Source organism: Heliconius melpomene, chromosome 10 (genome assembly GCF_056956725.1).
Source record: "Heliconius melpomene rosina isolate 202511_hmr_F chromosome 10, ASM5695672v1, whole genome shotgun sequence".
NCBI lineage: Eukaryota > Metazoa > Arthropoda > Insecta > Lepidoptera > Nymphalidae > Heliconius > Heliconius melpomene.
The window spans coordinates 3,454,155-3,472,071 of NC_140398.1; the positions used below are offsets into that span (position 1 = coordinate 3,454,155).

The 17,917-nt window shown below is 34.5% G+C and overlaps 1 protein-coding gene across 1 annotated transcript in view; it reads left to right on the forward strand.

Annotated features, from left to right (window-relative positions):
- Positions 1-17,917, forward strand: part of Apoltp (Apolipoprotein lipid transfer particle) — a 45,561-nt gene that overhangs the window by 26,739 nt on the left and 905 nt on the right. The window contains exons 36-67 of the mRNA XM_085192114.1: positions 98-277; positions 637-735; positions 1,058-1,210; positions 1,329-1,535; positions 1,686-1,844; positions 2,023-2,258; positions 2,880-2,991; positions 3,353-3,523; positions 3,882-4,024; positions 4,473-4,578; positions 4,840-4,970; positions 5,169-5,370; positions 5,680-5,900; positions 6,194-6,329; positions 6,630-7,007; positions 7,302-7,547; positions 8,029-8,265; positions 8,600-8,932; positions 9,423-9,588; positions 9,825-10,755; positions 10,887-11,082; positions 11,367-11,500; positions 11,766-12,007; positions 12,091-12,293; positions 12,598-12,754; positions 13,001-13,227; positions 13,587-13,711; positions 14,567-14,761; positions 15,015-15,136; positions 15,455-15,588; positions 16,845-16,956; positions 17,423-17,554. Of these exons, the coding sequence (XP_085048240.1) occupies positions 98-277; positions 637-735; positions 1,058-1,210; positions 1,329-1,535; positions 1,686-1,844; positions 2,023-2,258; positions 2,880-2,991; positions 3,353-3,523; positions 3,882-4,024; positions 4,473-4,578; positions 4,840-4,970; positions 5,169-5,370; positions 5,680-5,900; positions 6,194-6,329; positions 6,630-7,007; positions 7,302-7,547; positions 8,029-8,265; positions 8,600-8,932; positions 9,423-9,588; positions 9,825-10,755; positions 10,887-11,082; positions 11,367-11,500; positions 11,766-12,007; positions 12,091-12,293; positions 12,598-12,754; positions 13,001-13,227; positions 13,587-13,711; positions 14,567-14,761; positions 15,015-15,136; positions 15,455-15,588; positions 16,845-16,956; positions 17,423-17,554 (6,526 nt within the window). The remainder of the gene's footprint in view (positions 1-97; positions 278-636; positions 736-1,057; positions 1,211-1,328; positions 1,536-1,685; positions 1,845-2,022; positions 2,259-2,879; positions 2,992-3,352; positions 3,524-3,881; positions 4,025-4,472; positions 4,579-4,839; positions 4,971-5,168; positions 5,371-5,679; positions 5,901-6,193; positions 6,330-6,629; positions 7,008-7,301; positions 7,548-8,028; positions 8,266-8,599; positions 8,933-9,422; positions 9,589-9,824; positions 10,756-10,886; positions 11,083-11,366; positions 11,501-11,765; positions 12,008-12,090; positions 12,294-12,597; positions 12,755-13,000; positions 13,228-13,586; positions 13,712-14,566; positions 14,762-15,014; positions 15,137-15,454; positions 15,589-16,844; positions 16,957-17,422; positions 17,555-17,917) is intronic.

Sequence of the window (17,917 nt, forward strand, 5' to 3'; positions counted from 1 at the left end):
TCAAACATGTTCAATAATTTAGAATTTTGTAAGAATATGTGTAATTTTACATAATAAATTAATATATACATTCATTTAATTTCAATTATTTATGCAGTTTGGCATAGCAATTCTCCTCGTAGACAACGGTAAAGGTCTTCTGGATGTTATAAATGACAAATTTCAACATAAACCGGGAAATTCCGATATGTTTATAGAGAACTTTGATACTGAAGCAAGTGTCACTTTGGACACTTTATACTACCCGACTATTACGTTCCATTCGCATATGTTGAAGGTGAGCTTCGTTTATAATTATATTTAGGTTATTGTATGGAGTTAAGTATGTTATAGTGGCACGCGATAACTGTGGGTTTGATTTCCGTTTGGGGCATGAAGCATTTTTACTTCCTCACTTTGGTGACAAGACCAAATTCTACAACTCAAAATGCAATGTCTCGAAAAAATTGAAAAAATTAATAAAGTGCGACATTAAGTTCCATCACTCAATTCCTCGATTTCGGTCAGAAAATGGAGAATTAAATGCCTTTCCTACTACATACTGAATAAAATATGTAATGAAATAAAACTATAATTGTTAATAAACTTTTAATATAAGTTTTGTCTTATTAAATGTTCTTTTAATTATTTTTTTAGTTTGTGGGTCCAGATGAAGAAGATATACTGGAAGCTAATGCTACTCTGCATCTACCTAACAAACCACCTATAGTGTTAACAGACGTTTTCGTTTTGGAGGTAAATTTGTCCAAAACAAATATGTTTTGTTATTATAAATATTTTACTAAGATAAATTTATTTTACTTAAAAGTGTAAAAAACAGTAGTTTCCCACTACCTACCTATGAAAGTAAAAAAGTACTTACCCTTTGAGGTTAAACTTGTGATATATATTTATATCATAAGATTTTCTCTGATTAACTCTCAAAATATGGACGATGTAGCAATAATGAATTTATTTTCAACATTTAGTGTATCACATAATATAATATTAATATTTATAATACATTGTAGTATTTTATTTTACTAAGAAACAATAAATAAATAATCTTTTATTTCAGACATATACAGTAATGCGTAACACATTGAATCTAGTGACGCCATTCCAGGCAGTTAAACAACTGAAATCCGTCTACACGGTCGATATAGCTATTGGAGAAAAAATCAATGTTACATGCGTTGCTTTACTTTATAATGGTACTTATTGGCATGAGGTAAAAAAAAAATAGTTTTATTTTAGATTATTCTTGAAATATGTTACACTAATTCTTCTAATTTTGATAAGAGTAATATTTCCATATCACATATTAATATTCCAACGCTAATCCGCAGATTTCATACAAAATCTACTATGAAACGGAGACGGGTGAGGACGAAGCGTACAAATCGTACCTCGCGTCAGTCGGTATAGCGACCCCGCTCGCAGTGCTCCCTGCACTTGAAGCGCGCGTGTCGGCCCGCCTGGAGGACGCGCTGTGGAAGCTATCCGCGGACATGGCCATGCCGTCGTTCACCGTCACCGCGCTCGCCAGGCTGGAGGTGAGTAGTGCTATCTCGCTCGCACTCATATATTTGTAAAATGTGCTGTAAAAACTACGTGTGCGTAGATATAGCCATGCCATTGACTCTTTTCCGCCTGTTTAACATTCTATAAAATAAATGTACAAAAAATATTATATTTTTTTACAGCTGGACGATCCGTTCGTAGAAACTTCTGGCAGTCTAAACTTAACTTCTGCTTACTTGGAAGATTATTTCATAAAAATGGAGTTTAAGAAGGACTTTTCTGAAGTCGAAAGCGTTATCGGTGGCGGCATACACGTACAACAGGGTGATCAGAATAATTATGTAAGTATATATCATCTATACTTCGATATTAATATTATAAAGTTGAAGTGTTTGTTTCATTCGTTCTGTATTATCGAATAGTCCATTTATCGGGAAAGTTATAAGCCGTATAACGTTATGCATAACGTTTATTGTTTCTTGTAATTTCTCAAATTTTGAAAAATATTTTCCTCTACAGCTATTCGCAGACGTAGTGTGGCGTCCGCCACCGTCTCGTCATATACGTTTCAAGGCGCGTGGAGCCCTCGTACCCGTCGTGCCACCTTCAAATGTAGCATTAATATATAGTGATGAAGATAAACAAAAAACTCTCACAATAGATTTAAGTAGCGAGGAAAATTATTATTCGTTGAAAGCTGATCAAAGACCAACTACATTGAGCATTGCTGTCGGCACACCGCATAAAGGATTTCGGTGAGTTTGAAATGCATCTATATGCTAAAATAGTATTAAGACCGCAATATACTTTGTTTATGTACAACATTATTAGTACAGAATGAGTCGTAGCCGCGAAGTTAGTCCTAGAGTTAATCAAAGCAAGAAAAAATCTTTAATTCAAATCTGCACTGCCATCTATGACTAACTTGAGACTCGGTGTTACAGGCGACAAGATTATTTATTATATAATATGTCTGCCTGACATTTGCGAGTGCAATAAAATTATGACTGTTAAAGAGATTAAATGAACGACGGTATGCCTTTTCCACCGTCATCGTCAACTTTTTCACATTTGCTTTTTGTTCTGACATGGATATGTCTTAGATTTAGTTACAATTAGTTAAGATAAGACTCATTATTGCTTACTACTATCGAAGACAATAGTATAATATTTTTAACAATTCTGAAGTGTTATTCCACAATTAGGAAAGAAAAGGAAGGAAGGTTTTCTAAAGGCGCGGCAATTCCCGCTACGTTCAAATAATACAGATAGAGATTATATAACATAAAGCAATAAGAAATTGAAATTGACATAATTGCTATTATAATTTATTTTACAATGCCAAACTTATATACTATTTTGACACAAAATTTTAGAGCCATGAAAATTATAGGGGAGTTCGAGGCAGATGACATTAGAGGTTCCTTCGTCACTGATGCTATTGAATATGGAATTTCTGGAAAAGTACTCAAACGAGACCCACTGGAGGTATTTTTTTCATTCTAATAGAATTTAATGCTAAGAACACTTTTTTGCTTCACGCAGTGTCCCGCATATTCCGTTATGAATTTTTGAGACATGTCTCGTTAACAGTTAAATAAATGTCTACAATAGATTAAAAATCACACAGCACTTTCTGTAACTCTGTCTCTCTGTCAATTTTATGTACACTAGTTACTAACCTGAACAGTTGAAATATTAATGAGATTAAAGCTCGGTGTTGAGTTCCACCACTCAATGCAACAAGTGTCTACACTAGATTTCCTCGGCGTATCTATTCAGGATACAGGGTCAAGCTTAAAAAAAGAAAAATCTTAATATTATAGTAAAATTTCTTTATTCTTTCCAGTTAACCTTAACTCTAGTCCCCAAAGGGCAAGGACAACAAATAACAATACGTATGAAATGTGAGACGTCCCCCACTGTGTACGGCGTCACTGCACACGTGATGGGACCTATGGAGGCTACTATCAGATCAAAGATAGAAATGCAAAGTAACTTCACTGATGTTTGTTTTAAGGTAAGATGATTGTAAAATTAATAAGTGTTTTACTATTTTTATTGTGATTATTTACAAACTTAGGAAGGAATAATATTATGAAAGGTATACAAATTTTTATTTGGCGGAACACGAATCGACGGTTCTTGGAGATCTTCTAAGTGCTCAAGCCAAATGAGCCTCACTATTGTGTAATTTTTTAAATAATTTAATTTTTATAAATCTCATTAAGAATGTCTATTTATTCTTAATAACTAACCTTACAGAGAGTTTATTTTCATATTTCAGTAATTTATAATATTTAATCTTTACTTGATGGTTTAGAGTTTAAACCAAAGGTAAAAAGTTTTTTTTATATGATAAAAAAACGTACTTTCAGGTGGATTTACCAAAAATGAAAAGTAAAGAAATATATTTCAAGTCCCGCGTAGATCTTTACCCAGAATTACGTAGAGTGGTGTCTGTGCAAGCGTCTTCGCCATTACAGAAACTTAGTTTTGTAAAGGGAAACACAGATTTTGTGTAAGTTTTATTTTATTAACTTTTTTTTTACTTTTATTAACTTCACTTGTGTCTATCGCGGCCATATGAGAACCAGACTGTCTTAACTTCTACTTACTCTATTCCTATATGTGAGTGTAGCGTGAAGAACACCTACGTCTATCCATATATCAATTTATATAAGAAAATGTATCCTCATCGTGTTAGAAAATTTTAAAGTGTTACGTATTTAAATTTTGCAATGAGAATGCAATATTTTCATACGACCCTGACATTTGTGCTAAAATGATAAGGGATAAAGAATTTTCTACTATATAATTCGGACTACCAAGGCCATTTTTTTATTTATTTTTTACGGAAGGAGGAAGGAAGGAATTGAAACGTTTTAGTACACCATTGCTTTATCTTTTTTAGATACTTTTTAGTACTTGTGATACATATAATATATATGACTATTCAATTATTTCAGATTCGGTCCTAAATCTGGCTATTTATTATGCAACTATGAACTACCAGACATGAAAGGAGATGGTGATCTAAAGTGGAGTTTCCTTCTTGGAGATTTGTTTATAAGAGTGAGTTTCTTTTACTTTGCAAAATATTTTTAAAACGTATATTAATTTATGATCATTTAAATAAATGTGTTCTAAACAATAATATACTATTAAGAATTATACAAATATATTAATAATAAAAAAATATCGTCAAAATTTACCAAGTTGGACGATTCGTTTTGTTTTGGGTTCGTTATATCTAGAATATAAATGAAAACATAAAAAAAAATAAGAAAAAACTATATTAGATATTAAATACATTTGTTTCTTATTTATTTCTAGGCGATAGGTCAACAATTACTTAAAGAAACACAACGTAGTGTAGATCTGGATATATATTTCGGCAATAACACTGAGGACGGACTTTCTAAAACTAATGCAGGATTTAGAATGGATTTAGACAGGATTTGGCAGTAAGTTCAATGTTCTATATTATTAAATAAAATTTCCACAAATGAGAAACCTATCATTTTACCGAAAATACTACAAAATTCAATACAACGATAAGAATTAAAAAGTAGTTTGAAAGTAATTCACTTTCAAACTGACAAAGAAATACTTATTAAATTTATTAATTACAAAACAATATTAAATTTTCCTATTATTTTCAGAATTGGTGCAAATGCATCATTCGGCCTAATAATGGAAAAACGTATTAATTTAATAATAAACGCAATACTTCCCAAACCTAATGTGGACGTGCACACATTATACATTGACGGCTTTATGGGAGATGATTCTAAACCAGGCCAAACCTTAGAAGCGTTGTATCGTACAGATGTTACGAAAATACGTGCTGGGTTAAAAGGACAGGTACAATTAATTGGTTGTCTTTGTCACGTTTAAACTAAGATTAAATCAGCTGTATATCAGCACGCTGTATCCCGTACGCAGCAGGGTAGGCAGAGAGAATCTCGTGTTAGGACACCTCGTTCCCCACTCTCCGCCGAATTCTGAAGGCATTGCGTATTGAGTGGCGGAAATCAACAAGAAGCTTTGGCTAGACACCACAGCGAAGAAATGTAAATATAAATTTAATTAATTAATCTGACAATCGTCGCGTTTACTGTCACGTCTAGTGGCAATACTACTAAAACAATAACAGAAAAAAAATATTTGTAGATGTTACAACAAGCAGAAAGTTTCGACGGTAACGCCAAAGTGACTTGGACTTCGAATTCCGTTTACAAAGATATTGACAATTTATTATCCTATAAATGGGATGTAAATGGCTCAAAACATATAGATTATACACTAAGTACTCCAATCTATGAAAATGAACCTACCTTTACTGTCCTTGGATCATATCAAAAGGATTTAATACATGGATACCATGTTGTGAAGTAAGTATATTTGAAATTAAAGTATTTATTAACTATATTTATAAATATACTTTTTCTTCTTATATTTAATGAGAGAGAAATTTCAAACAAAATTACGAGATTTTTAATTAGTTTTAAATAATATTTTAAAAAATTCTACAGTATTATATATATAAAAAGCAAAAAAATAAAAGGGACACCTAGAAATGTTTATACACTTCAATGGTTCAACAAGATGCAGAGGTTTGACTCCTGTGACTTTAAAATTTTTATGTGTCTAATTAATTTAAATGACTTCTTTTCTCAATAAACAGAGGATTCATGCATCGCCCAAGATCTTGCCAAATAGGTGAAATAGATATGCGTTATGGTGGCATTAAGCATACAGATGGACATTTTAATATGACGACTCCATTCCAAAGGTTGCCTTGGTTGAAATCTATATTTGATGTGAGTATATTTAACGTTTTTTATATATTTATGCTTCACACAGTATTCCGCTTATAGCGTGGTAGACACAGTAAACTTAGTGCTAAGACACTCTGTTCCCTATGTACCCTTTCAATTCCACGACATTGCGTATGGAGTGGCGGAATTCATCAGTGCTTCAACATTATTACAAATAATATATTTTTTTAAAGTTAATGATATAAGTATATACTAATAACTATAAAAAATATAAAAAATACATTTATTAACTTAGACGAATAGACGAATAAAGTAATAATAATAAACTTTTTTTTCTCACAGATAAACAATGCAGAACCGCAATCAGACAACAAAATAGATTTATTCTGGCTAAATAAATCAGCTTCAATTAACACAACACACAATTATATAAAGAAAGATAATGATTTCAAACAATATGGCGCCATTTCAGTCTCTGTGCCGTTAAATACACAGCATTTAGTTAGTACTGAGTATTTTTATGAAGAGCAAGATAAAATAAGTAAAGGAAATGCTACAATTGATTTCGATCGTGAAAGATTTTTAGAAGTGTTCTTTGATAAAGTATTGAGTAAAAGTGATAGGAATTTGGATTTAGCCACAATGAATATTGAAGTGGAAAATGTGCACACGCCATTTGGAGTCAAATACATACATGAGTACGATGGTATTGGTAGTATTGTAAGTATTTTTTCTTATTTTTTCCGTCGTTTTGGTATAAATCGAATATTTTCTCCAATTCTTATTCTCCTTTAAAGTAATTTAAGTGTTTGGCATACAGAACTAACCGCTGAGTTTTTTTCTTATAATAACATAAAAATGTAAACAATTTAAACATCTGGAACATGAAACTCACAATCATTGCTTATTCTGATACTTTCTAACTTTACTACATTGCAAGATTCCTATATAACGCATTTTATACACATATGTATACAATATAAACCAACATTATAATAAGGCCTTCGCTTACAGGACGCCAAACAAGCAACAATATTCCATCTCCACAATGCGACCATGGCCAATATAACGGGACGACTCGACATGTATACTTATGATATTGGCAAGCAGCTCAAACTAACTGCCATACACGGGAACCGAACCTGGACCTTCGAGAATAAATATGAAGCTGTCGATAAGGAACTGAAACAAGGTAGTAAAGTGACTTGGGCAGAGGATGTATGGATCAATTATGATATTCATGTTACTAATATGAGTGTGGTAAGTTATTGTAAACCTTTTTTGTAATTTGTTGGTAATATAGTTTTGGCTTTAAAATTGAGTTTGTACTTATTTTATTTGTTCTTTGTGCACACATATTTTGTAGTTAGCGGAATAGATCATTTGAATCTAAATCTATTTTCCCTTTCTGTTATTATAATTTTATTGTTAATCGCGAAGGCCATACCTGCAAGGAATAATTAATGATAATGTTAAATTTCCACATCTTTAACGCTAACGCGACTGTTGTGGGTTTAATTTCCAGTTGGGAATATTAATTATTTTTATTTCTTTACACTGGTAATCAGATAAAGCGTTAAGTGACACTAATCAACTCGCAATGTCTCTAATACTAAACAAAAAGTCGGAAACAAAGTGTTTTAACACTAGATTCCCTCTGCCTTTCTGCTTTATGCGGAATACAACGTGGTTTGTTTTTATTTAGCTACTAAAAATAATGTTATCTTACACAAAATTTAAGGCCGACACGGAATCCCAGCAAATAATAATGGACATACGTTACCCGTTACGTACATTCCGCGTAACCGGAGTCTATCACCTCCAAGACGCATTACTAGACGGCAACGCGCATATTCTATGGAACGTCAGAGCTGAGAACAAAAGTGCGGAAATAAAAGGAAGATGGGAAAACCCTGTCACTGAAAGTGGGAATTTCCATAATGTTTATTTGGGTTTGTCGCATCCGTCGTTTAAAAAGGTATTTAAGATTTTTTTTGTAATTTTTAAAACATACATTTTGTATACTATAATAATCATATTAAATAGATTTTGACATCTTAAATATAAATTTTATATTATTATTTTTATATTATTATTATTGCTATTGATTGTGAATTTAATAAATGAATATTTCAAATTACACTTAAATTAATAATTCAAGTTTCATCTTCATTAAATATGTTTTATATATCAGTAGAAATATAATAATTGCTTTCTTATTTATTGATTTCTCCCTCATTTTAACATGCATATGAATTGTGAAAAAGCTTATTAGTATTAGTGTAAATTCCTCCACAAAATCGTTTTTCTAGGATGTAACACTCAAAGGACAGTATCTCACAACTCCAGCGGTCATGTCAAACCTATCAATAGAACTACAATATTCGGACTACGAAAACGAATATTTAAAACTCAAATCGATACTAACAGATAACTCAAACGGACCAGTCAGAGATTATAAGTTTGCACTGAAATGCACCCATCCGTCCACAAATCTAGACTTAGACATGACGTCAGACATAAATATACACAGTCGATGGTACTACCTGTCTAATTATTATAGATTCCAAAAGTCATTGTTCTATCAGAAACTGAGAAGGAATCAGTTATTAATTGATTTAAGTGAAAGTCTTGTGAATTGGGAGGTAAGATTATATTTTTTTATAAAATTAAGGTACTGCGTCTAATTGTAAATATGATGCCACCACTGCTGCCGAATGTGATGATTGAACCCAAAACAGTTCTATCGTCGCTTCTGAAATTAATTTTTATTTTAATTTCCCCTACTAGTAAGATAATATGAGTTAATTTCTGCTACTCAACACGCAATGTTTCAAAATCCGGCTGAAAGCAAAATGCCTCTGCCTTGCTGTTTGCGCAATAAGGCATGTTTGTCAAAGTAATTATAATATTAAAAAAACTTAAACATACTTAACTGTTCTTTTGATGAGGTCTAAAGGCCGAAAACGCGACGCTTTTGGGTTCGATTCCCGCTCAGAGGACTGAGTTATTTTCATTTCCTCCCTTTAGTAACAAGACAAAGTTTCACCACTCCACACAAAATAACTTGAATTCTGTCGAAAGTGGAGAACGAATATGCGACATACAGTGTGAGACTAAAAACATTTTTTTCAGCGTGAAAATGAAACTTATTACTACAAAATGAACGGCACGTGGTCTCTAGTCTATCCTAAATACCAAGCTAAAGGCATAGTATTAAGGACTAACGCGAATGACACAGTGTTTGCGGAGCTATCAATGATTGATAAGGCAGTGGTTGCACATTATAATAGTTCTGATGGTAAGTGATGGTGGAACTCACTTGGTTAATAAAGATTTGGTTAAAATATATTAAATATTACTGTACAGTTTAATTAATAAAAACATTACTAAGTAAGCTCATTAAAGCTGATCAATGTTTTTGCTAGGAATAACGCAACATGTATGAGTACCCACGCATTCGGTGTACTCGATCACGCACCAATGCGATACTATAGACGCAGCCATTTTATTATATAAAATTTTGTCATGTTTCAGACATTTCCTACCACATGATAGGCAAAATAATAGACACTAGGTCGGCCAGAGTAGACGCGTGGCGCAACTACGATGACGTCACCACAGTCGACTTGGCCTCCTACATACGACTTAACCATTCCCGCCTTCTTACAAGCGCATTTAAATGGCGACCGGAAATATTCGCAGAAATCAAATCTCAAGCTGTTAACACTATGAAGATTTTGTACGGACAAATTAATGATACGCTAGTTATTATAAAAGAAGCGCCAATGGAAGCCCATCTCGCTTTAAGAAATATATGGAGTGACGCTAAGCCGAGAGTGCGTGATTTCTTAGACGATTTAAACGATTTACACGTTATCAAGGATGACCTGGACGAGTTTGAGCGATTTTTAAATGAATCCTACGATCATAATGATTTTTATGTTAAAGATATCGTCGAATTTACTTATTATGTATTAGATGAAATGGCCATCAGAAATCATTTAGAAAGTTTGCCAGGATTCGTGAACGATGTGTGGGGAATGATGGGAAATACAAGCTCGTCGATCAAACAAAGTCTAACTTACGTCGTAGATTCTATCAAAATGGCGTACGCCAAATTCCTTGAATCGGTTAATAAAGTTTTAGAAGCGGATTTAATGGAGTTAGTCTCGGATAAGTTGGAAGCGATGATTTTACAATATGACAACTTTGTTAGAGATTTGCATATGAAGCTTTTGGAATATTGGGAGGAAACTTGGGTAAATGCTACGTCTAGATTGGGGAAGTATTGGCACGACCTATTAAAATCTATAGAACCGTTGTTTTTCAAAATGTTACATTACACTGAAGCTTTCGTTGTAACAATATGGAGGGGTGTAATGGACTTCTTCCATGAAAGAACGCACGAACTTACAGACACGCCGTACTTTAATTATGTGTCTACCTTTGGACATGAAATGGACCGGTAATATATATTTTTTAATTTCTAAGATTATTACTATACACTAACAAAAACATTACTTCATTTCAAAACTAAATTAAAATGTTTCTATCACATAATGCGTTTTGACTTAAACGAACTAATTAATATTACAGAATTTACAAAGATCTAGTGAATAACGACATTATAACAAACATAAGGAAATACAGTAAGAAACTGTGGAATGTGATTTGGGCTAAAATAGGAAAGTATATACCATTCACGGACGAGTTCAAACAACTTTACAATGAATTTAATAACGCTTGGGGTAACTTTTTGAAGACTCCACAAGTGGTTTATGTTAGAGAAAAGGTATATATTTCTACTAATATTATAAATGCCGTGAAACAGTGTATGACTATAGATAGGACGATTGTGAGTTCAATTCCCACTTTATTGAACGAAATATTTTCGTTTTATGATACATTGATTATCCCCACTAAGTGCGGGATACAGAAATAGAATCCACAACCGCCGCGCTTGCAGTCAGACGCTGTGCTTCTGCGCTATGAAAGCATATACTAATCATTATTATATACATTTTATTGATTTTTTATTATTATTATTAATAATCTTATGTTATGAATATTGAATAGTACCAAGAAGCCTACGAACGTCTAAAATGGTGGTACGACTACTTCCTAATTGGAGAAGCGCTCGATAGGGTGTGGGAGATATTGTATGCTAAAGTAACTGATTTAGCTAAAACTGCACTACAATATGAGGAAATGTAAGTATTACAGTATGATCTAAATATTCGTCACTTCGGTTAATGGGAAAGTCCAATAATCCGGAACCTTACGAATACAATAGAAAGTTGACATATATTTTTTATTATTTTTTCGAATTGTTTATTTTTTTAACAAACCTTTGATCTCAATTGTTCATTTTTAGATTTTTTTATTTTTTTACATAAAGTAAAATAAAAAATTGTTGTTCTCTTACTGTACATATATGTATATATCAATATTTATATCTACTTATTTATGTTATAGACATCGCACACCCAAAACGAACTTCATATTCGATCCTCACAAAGGAGAGATCATTCTAGAACAAAAGTTACCAATGTCTTGGCACGCATTTAATCGAACACCGGACTTCAGTGAAATATCGGAATATAAAACTATAAGGGACTTTATTGACGAATGGCTGACAAGTAATAGAACCATATGGGCATATTATTATGAAATACGACCGTATTTAGATCTAAATAATGTTATTCCGCCGTTTGGTGGTAAGTTTTTAAAGTAAATTTATTTTGTTGAAATTTAATTGTTACATTGTTAACATTATACAGTAAAATATTTATTTTAAAAGGTATAGCAATGATGACTGGCCAAGGTACACTAGTAACGTTCGACAAACAAGTGTTCACGGTATCTGAATCTGGGACTTTCCTCTTAACTAAAGACTACAAGCAAAATAACTTCACTGTATTAATGGAAAGTAATGATGATGGAAGATATGATTTGGTCATACTCACTAAGAAGAATTTGATATTTATTGATTTATATAAAGAGGTATTTAATTATTTATTTGGTTAATTATTTATTTAATAAATTGTATAATATATTAATCCAATATTATATTGCTGTCGTGATGATGTAAACACTTTGGGTTCGATTCCCACTCAAGGATTTTTTTTTTCATTTCATTCATTCCTGCAACAAGATAAAAGCGCGGCTTTGAGTTGAGGCGAAAGCCGCTACTCAACACTCAATGTCTAGAAAATTGGATGGTGCATAGGAAACAAGGTTCCCTCTGTCTACCCTGATAGACATATACGAAATACAGCGTGAAGCTAAAAAAGATTTTTTGTTACAGCAAGTATCCCTAGGTCGCTCTCTACCTCTGAACTTGCCAGCAATAGTTGATGATTTAATAGTAGACAGACGAACAGACATTTTATCTATAGAGGGACAGAACGGATTAGATATTGAATGCAACTTGCTGCACAAAACGTGTAAACTGGAAGTCGCAGGTAAATAAAAACCTAATTTTATTCTTGATTAATAAAAGGTTAAGCTAAAAAGATAACAAATATTTGATATTAAATAACTAAAACTGATATTGTCTTATTAGACCAGCTACATAAAAGTGCAAACTGGGCAATCCCAATTTGTGTAACCTCTGGTATGGATTCGAACCTATATTCATCGTTTCACTGTGAACTGTGGCTGTATCCATTTCACTTTATTAATATTAATATATTCGTTTTATTATCTAGGTTGGTACTATGCAAGTCTCGGCGGCCTTCTCGGTACTTATAACAACGAGCAATACGATGAAAAACAATTACCGAACAATACAATAGAAACCGATATAAAAAATCTTGCCCACGCGTGGACTATACGAAATGTGACCGTGGGCAAAACACCACCGAAACAAAATAACACTGTTTGTGACAAATTCTTTAGGAACAAAGTTTCACCGTTGCATCCATGTTTCTCGTTGGTAAGGATGTTTTTTTTTTGTTTTATATTATTAATTAGTTTTTTTTTATTTACTATATTTATTGTTCAGTACAGGAACCCACTCTTCACGTCACGTACATACACACACATATACACTTACACTCATACACATTCATATATGTGATGATATTTTACCGAAATCGAGTTAACGTTTAATGTATAAAATTAAATTTCCATATAAAATATTTTACTCTGTAGCGCAAAACTTAACTTTTTTAATTACCAGTCAATTTGACCGGGAATAGGTATCCGAGATTGACGGTAGGCCTAGTGTAAATGTTAAGAATTAACCGAGCCACAGTGCAGGTTTTTTTAAACAATTTATAAAAATATTAATAGATATCGGCCGCACCGTTCCACGCGGAGTGCGTATCGGGCGTGGACGCGTGCGCGCTGGCAGACGCGTATCGGCAACTGTGCGACCACCAGCATGTGCCCACGCATATACCAGACTTGTGTGTGCAGTAAGTATTATTAATTTTTATTGATTTATTTACGTATTTTTAAGAAAACCAAAAAAGTATAAAATTATCACTGTTGGTCTTGGCTCTTTAGCTTATAACAATTTGGCATAGCAAGAACAAATAGCTTAGGATGCTTAGACAGTCCCGCTACGTTATTTTATTGTACGTATTCTAAAAATTCTTTTCCATCTTTAGTGTCAAATAAGGTATAGCGCGCACTAGTGATTTTTGTCACCGTGACTGTTGCGTCACTGTCACCGTGTACATTACACTTAATGAAGGTGCGCGCATTTGGATACGTGACAATTGGGTGACTTTTTGTCCGCGGAGGACGGCAACACGCCGGTGACGCAACTGTCACCGCGTCCATAGATTTGTATGCCCGTGCGCGCATTAGCAACTAAATGTCACCTCCCCCTTGCGGTTTCCATACTAGTCGTCTTCCGCATAAACATGAAACAACAGCATGTTGCATTGCAGCACCGAATTTTTATTTTAAGAATGGCGTCAAGTTCATCACCAAGGCAAAACGTGTGTTTTCATGAAAATAAAATAGACAATGACAATACTGATTGACGAAATTGAGTTGAGGCCATTGCTCTATGACAAATGAAAAGTTGAAAGCCAATATTTTCTACATTTGCTTTTTTTTCTATTTCTTAATATAAGTGCACAGACAACCATCTCTTCGAGATCCATTTTATCAAATGTAAAAAGTTTCGTCACTGTCATCGCAAGTGCGCGCAGTCGCGAAAAGTATGGTGACATGTCAGTGACAAAAAATTTATTGTCACCGTGACAAAAGTCACCAGTGCGCGCTAAGGCTAACACTTTTTTTTTTAATAATTTATACAGATGTACAACACCAGACGGTGATATAATCGAAGAGGGCTCATTCCTACATCTACAGAATCCACCAGCGTCTATGGACATAATATTTGTAGTGGAAGCGCAAAATTGTAATAAGAATATACGTAAAGTAAAGAATATTGACCTATTTGTGGACACTCTGGACAGCAAGTTACAGGGCAATGGTTTCTCAGATAATAGGTATGATGTTGTTAAAACTTGTAAAATGATTTTCCTTGTAAGATGTATAAATACAATATTTTTCGTTTGTCGTTCTGGTATAAAGACAAAGCGGAGCTGTAAACACATACATAATTTTATAATGTTTCTTCTTCAACTATATATTTTGGATTGGACGACATTTGAACCATTAGTCTATTAAAAAAAATTTGGTGGCGTAATGTTTTGATGGTCCCTATTTATAAAAAGTAATAATTTTCATTTTATTAAACAGATACGCAGTAGTAGTGTACGGCGGTCGCGGGCTGTACCGCAAGCCTCGATCGCTTTATGTAAACAATAAGTTGTTCACCAACGCCGTGGATATACCAAGACACTTTGAGGCTTTCCAAATTGGTAACTAAACTATAATATTTTTTTTAAGTTTTACGCTGTATCTCTAGTAGGAGTAGGCAAAGGAAAAAATGAATTAACTTAACCTAATCAACTTAAAAATAACGCACAATTATAAAAACAAGTTTACAAGATATATGCAAAGACGGTCGTATTGCTTCAAGCAATCTCCAGGCAACCTTTGGTAAATGTAGGAGTAAATTTAACAAAAGAAATAGGAATAGCTCATAACTTAATTGGTAATAGAAATAATAGGATATCTTCTTATTTAGTGAATATTCTTTATAAGAAATAGTCGTTTCATTGACTTATATTCCTCAGACAAGGCGAGCAACAAGTCGTCCCCGGGTGAGGCGCTGCGCGCGCTGCGCTCCGTGAGCTCGCTGCCGCTGCGCGCCGCCGCGCCGCGCGCTGTCATACTCATGCCGTGCAGCGCGTGCGAGACCAGGGCTTCTGTGAGTGTATGCCGTTGTTTTAAAGCGCATACTGTGTGTGTGACAGCAGGATGGGCAGAGGGAACTTGGGAACCTAGTGTTAGGACACTGTTCCTCATTTTCGCCGAATTCTTGAGACTATGGGGTGTTAAGTGACAGAATTCAATTTCGCATTTTGGCTCGTTACTAGAGCGAAAAATGAAAGTATTAAATATTTAATTCACTTGCGTGGGAATTGCACCCACAATTGTCACGCTTACATATACACACAGTCTGCACAGCACTCATTGCCGAGAACCGACTGACGCTGGAGCATAAAGTGAACCTCTGGAAGGGTACGCTTGAGAACGGCGGTCTTAAACTAAATGTGTCGAAGACAGAGTACATGGCCTGCGGGAGCCGGGACTCGAGCACCATCCTTATAGGTCCTGAGCCAGCCGTTAAGTCGGAGAAGTTCAGGTACCTTGGATCCGTTATGCACGAGTCTGGAGGCATCGATCACGATGTCCATGGCCGGATAAGTGCTGCCTGGGCCAAATGGCGGGAGGTCACTGGTGTGGTCTGCGACCGCAGAATACCGCCCAAGCTCAAGGGGCTGATATACAAGAGCATCGTCCGACCGGTTCTTTTATACGGCAGCGAATGTTGGCCAGCACTATCTCGACACACTCAGGAGCTTCACGTCACGGAAATGAAGATGCTGAGGTAGATATGCGGCGTAACGCGGTCTGACCGCATACGCAACACATTCATTCGAGGTAATCTTGGGGTCCGTGACGTAGCGGATAAGCTCCAAGAGAGTCGCTTGAGATGGTTTGGCCACGTTACGCGCCGGCCTAAGAACTATGTCGGACGCAAGTGCCTTGCTATACCAGTCCCTGGGGTGCGACCTCCCGGACGCCCAAGGAAGCGCTGGTTGGATGTCGTGATGCAGGACATGAGAGCCAATGGTCTAACCACCGAGGATGCAAAAGATCGTGCAAAGTGGAGTAGGTTGTGTAAGTGAAGGCAGACCCTGGCAATAGCCGGGATTAATGCCAGGAGGAAGAAGAAGAAGAAGAAGTCTAAGCTCCAGTGGTCAGTAAAGTTTTTCAGCTTTAAAACAAGAAATAAATAATTAAAAAAATGACCAGATGTCCTCTCTAACGTTAAGAGGTGTTTTTGTGTGACAATAGAGCAAGTCGTTAATAGAGTGACAGACGACGTCGTCGGGAGGGGGAGCTGGGTGGGCACGGTAAAACGTTCCATAACTCAAATATATGTAAATATTCTTGCAGCTGGACTATTCAACCATTTATCACAACCTGATGGAGAACTCTATTACTCTACACATTCTCATGGATGATGACTTCTCATTATCCAAGAAGAGGGTAGCTAAGTATCTATTTGGTAAGTCTGTTTATTATAAAATAAATGTTAAATATCTGCTCTAAAAACTAAAATATTAAATTATATTGCCAAAAATTAAAAAATACAAAACGTAATTTAAGATATTTTTCTTTGGATTAAAAAAAACAATATTAGCTTCACTTTCAAATTCTGGAGGCATTAAGTGGCGAAAATCATGACCGCGCTTTGCCTCAGCACCAGAGCGTGATACGTGATGTTTAGTGTTTTTTTAATTTAGTTTAAAATTATTTTATTATCATCCCAGTTCTGATAGACAAACAGTGTCGTTGCGTTTAGCCGCTAAAACGTAATTTCTTGAAAGTTTGGTAGGTGCCCGGAGATCGGACTGTCCTAACACTATGTTTCCTCTGCATATAAAAAAATATGCAGAAGAAATATACCTGGTGCAAGCGGAAAAAACTTCAAGAAATCACTCTTTTTAACAATATAATTACAATACTTCCAGGCGTGGACAGCACTTTAGCATATACAAATAAAGACTACGAGCGTCTAGTAGGTGATGCAGGACTAAGAAAGCAAGTTCGACTCCCTAAAGACAAGTTGGGCATGTGCACGTCACTAGCTTTGGAGACTAATGGTAAATAACATTATAAATTGGTTTAGAACCATAACGATCATGGCGTAGCGATAAAATAATAATCTGAGAGTTTCAGCAAACAGATTCCATAAATATACAGTACGGAACGGGTCGTGGCCGAAGTTAGGCTTTTTGAACTCCTGTGCATTGTTCACTAAGAAATATTAAGAATTAAAAAAGCAAGCTAATATTTATAGTGTTCTATCAGCGATCAGATTCATTACGTTTTCTATATAAAATATAATAATTTTCGCTAATTCGTTAATAGTTTAACGCCCAATATTAATAATGTATCTCCTATCTCCAGTTAACGTCTATCTCGTACTGTCCGACATATCTATCCAATCACTAACCTGCATGCCT